Here is a 2,068-nt window from a genome sequence, read left to right as displayed (position 1 = left end):
TCATGAATTGTAGCTGGCATACGTCTTTCCATGGCCCTCCTCTCCTAGGAACAGCGGGCATACATTTTTCCACAGCGGACACTCTTCCTTAGCAAACCTCCACCACCACTTAAACAACAGAACTGTATTGCGAATCATAACATCACCAACTCCCAAGCCGCCTAGCTTCTTAAGAGCCTGCACCATCTCCCATCTAACTAATGCCACACCATGTCCACCATCTTCCTTACTCCACAGGAACCTTCTCTGCAATGAGATTAATTTCTCAGCAACAGCTTTTGGCATCTTGAACAAGCTCAAATAATACACCGGTAGACTATTTAGGACTGACTTGATCAACACCAATTTCCCTGCTTTGTTTAGTAACCGAGCTTTCCACAGACTGAGTTTCTCCTCCACTTTGTCTATTATAGGCTTCCAAGTCTTCACTAACCTCGGGTTTGCTCCAAGAGAGACTCCAAGGTATTTAACTGGGAGGGTTTCCTGCTTGCACCCCAAAAGGTTACACATACGCTGGACCCACTGCTCTTCACAATTAATTAGAATCAAACTGGATTTATCGAAATTAATACTGAGGCCTGACATCAACTCAAAACATCGCAGTAGTCACTTATAATTCTTAATAGTCTCCTCTTTCGGTGGGCAGAACAGAATAGTATCATCCGCAAACTGGAGGTGAGACAATTCAATACCATCTCTTTCTACCAGCAACGGTGATATACGGTCGTTCCTGATTGCCTCTCCGACCATACGATGCAGCACATCCACAACCAGAACAAATAAGAAGGGAGAAAGTGGGTCACCTTGTCTCAAGCCTCTTTCCATTTTGAAGGGTTTTGTTGGCGAACCATTTATCAGAACAGACATAGATGCAGTGGAGACGCACTCCATTACCCACTCTCTCCATTTATACCCAAACCCCATCTTTTGTAACACAATGTCCACAAAGCTCCATTTGATCCTATCATATGCTTTCTAAAAATCTAACTTGATAATTGCTGCCTTCTTTTTCCTCTGTTTCAGCCAGTTTACTGTTTCACACGCTATAAGTTCCCCATCATGTATCTTCTTTCCCTTGACAAAAGCACTCTGAGTCTCCCCTACTAATCCTGGCATCATCGATCTCATCCTTCTAACTAGTACCTTCGACATAACCTTGTAAACACACCCCACCATACTAATAGGTCTTAAGTCTTTGATCTCCTTCGCATCTACAAACTTGGGTGCCAGCGCCACCCAAGTTATATTGCTGTCTGTCGGTAGTCTGGACGTCTGAAAGAACCCCATCACTGCTGCTGTGAATTCAGACCCAATCTCTCCCCAGCATCTTTTGATGAAATTCATGTTGTACCCATCACACCCTAGCGCCTTAGATGACTCACAATCCCACACAGCCTCTCTGATCTCCGCAGCCGACGGCATCATCTCTAACATCAAAGCATCTTCCTCATCTATCCTACTGACCAGACCATCTCTAAAACCCATCATAGGAGTAGTTTCCTGATGATATAAATCCTTGTAGAACTCTCTGATAGCTATCTTGATTCTCGCTTGGTTCTTGACCGTTCTGCCATTTACTACTAGAGCATCAATCCTATGATTACGCCTTCTTGATGAAGCTATGTTGTGAAAGTACCTTGTATTTCTGTCCATCTCCTTCGCATGCCGTGACCGAGACATCTGTTTCCAATGTACTTCCTTCCTTACATACCATCGCTCACAACAAGTAACCAATGCTCTTCTTCTAGCCTCCATCGTTTCATCATATACTCCATTGCTTACCCTGTCATCAATCCTCTTGATTTCTTCCTCAAACCTTGTAATTTTTTTGTCCATCTCACCAAAATTTTCCTTCTGCCATCTTCCTATTGGAACAGTCAAAGCCTTCAGTTTGTCTGTGAACTAGATCTCCCCCAAAGCTCGCCATTCTTCTTTAACCATGCAGAGGAACCCCTCATGTGTAAACCATGAATGAAGACTGCGGAACGGCCTTGGACTTCCCCTCTGCTTGTTGTCTTCCACTATTATAGGGCAATGATCTGACAAATCCCTCGGCCCACCTCGTACC

At 44.1% G+C, this 2,068-nt stretch overlaps 2 protein-coding genes across 2 annotated transcripts; both read right to left on the bottom strand.

Moving 5' to 3' along the window:
* On the bottom strand, nucleotides 1-891 carry LOC107636539. The gene is made up of 2 exons (XM_016340040.1): nucleotides 693-891; nucleotides 1-578 (listed from the first exon to the last, which is right to left on the bottom strand). The coding sequence occupies exons 1-2, from the start codon at nucleotides 889-891 to the stop codon at nucleotides 1-3; spliced, it is 777 nt and encodes a 258-aa protein (XP_016195526.1).
* LOC107636537 lies at nucleotides 976-1,836 on the bottom strand. The gene has a single exon (XM_016340039.1). It carries the CDS (start codon nucleotides 1,834-1,836, stop codon nucleotides 976-978), a length of 861 nt encoding a protein of 286 aa, XP_016195525.1.

Source organism: Arachis ipaensis, chromosome B04 (assembly GCF_000816755.2).
Source record: "Arachis ipaensis cultivar K30076 chromosome B04, Araip1.1, whole genome shotgun sequence".
NCBI lineage: Eukaryota > Viridiplantae > Streptophyta > Magnoliopsida > Fabales > Fabaceae > Arachis > Arachis ipaensis.
The sequence above is the reverse complement of the archived record's forward strand: the minus strand, read 5'-3'. Positions and strand labels throughout refer to the sequence as shown.

Bases quoted from the DNA above. Each gene is read 5' to 3' on its own strand.
- LOC107636539 (XM_016340040.1), bottom strand. From the start codon at position 891: ATGGAGTGCGTCTCCACTGCATCTATGTCTGTTCTGATAAATGGTTCG. The intron at 579-692 runs GTATTGAATTGT...AGTTGATGTCAG, and splicing joins GTTGCTGGTAGAAAGAGATG to GCCTCAGTATTAATTTCGAT.
- LOC107636537 (XM_016340039.1), bottom strand. From the start codon at position 1,836: ATGGACAAAAAAATTACAAGGTTTGAGGAAGAAATCAAGAGGATTGAT.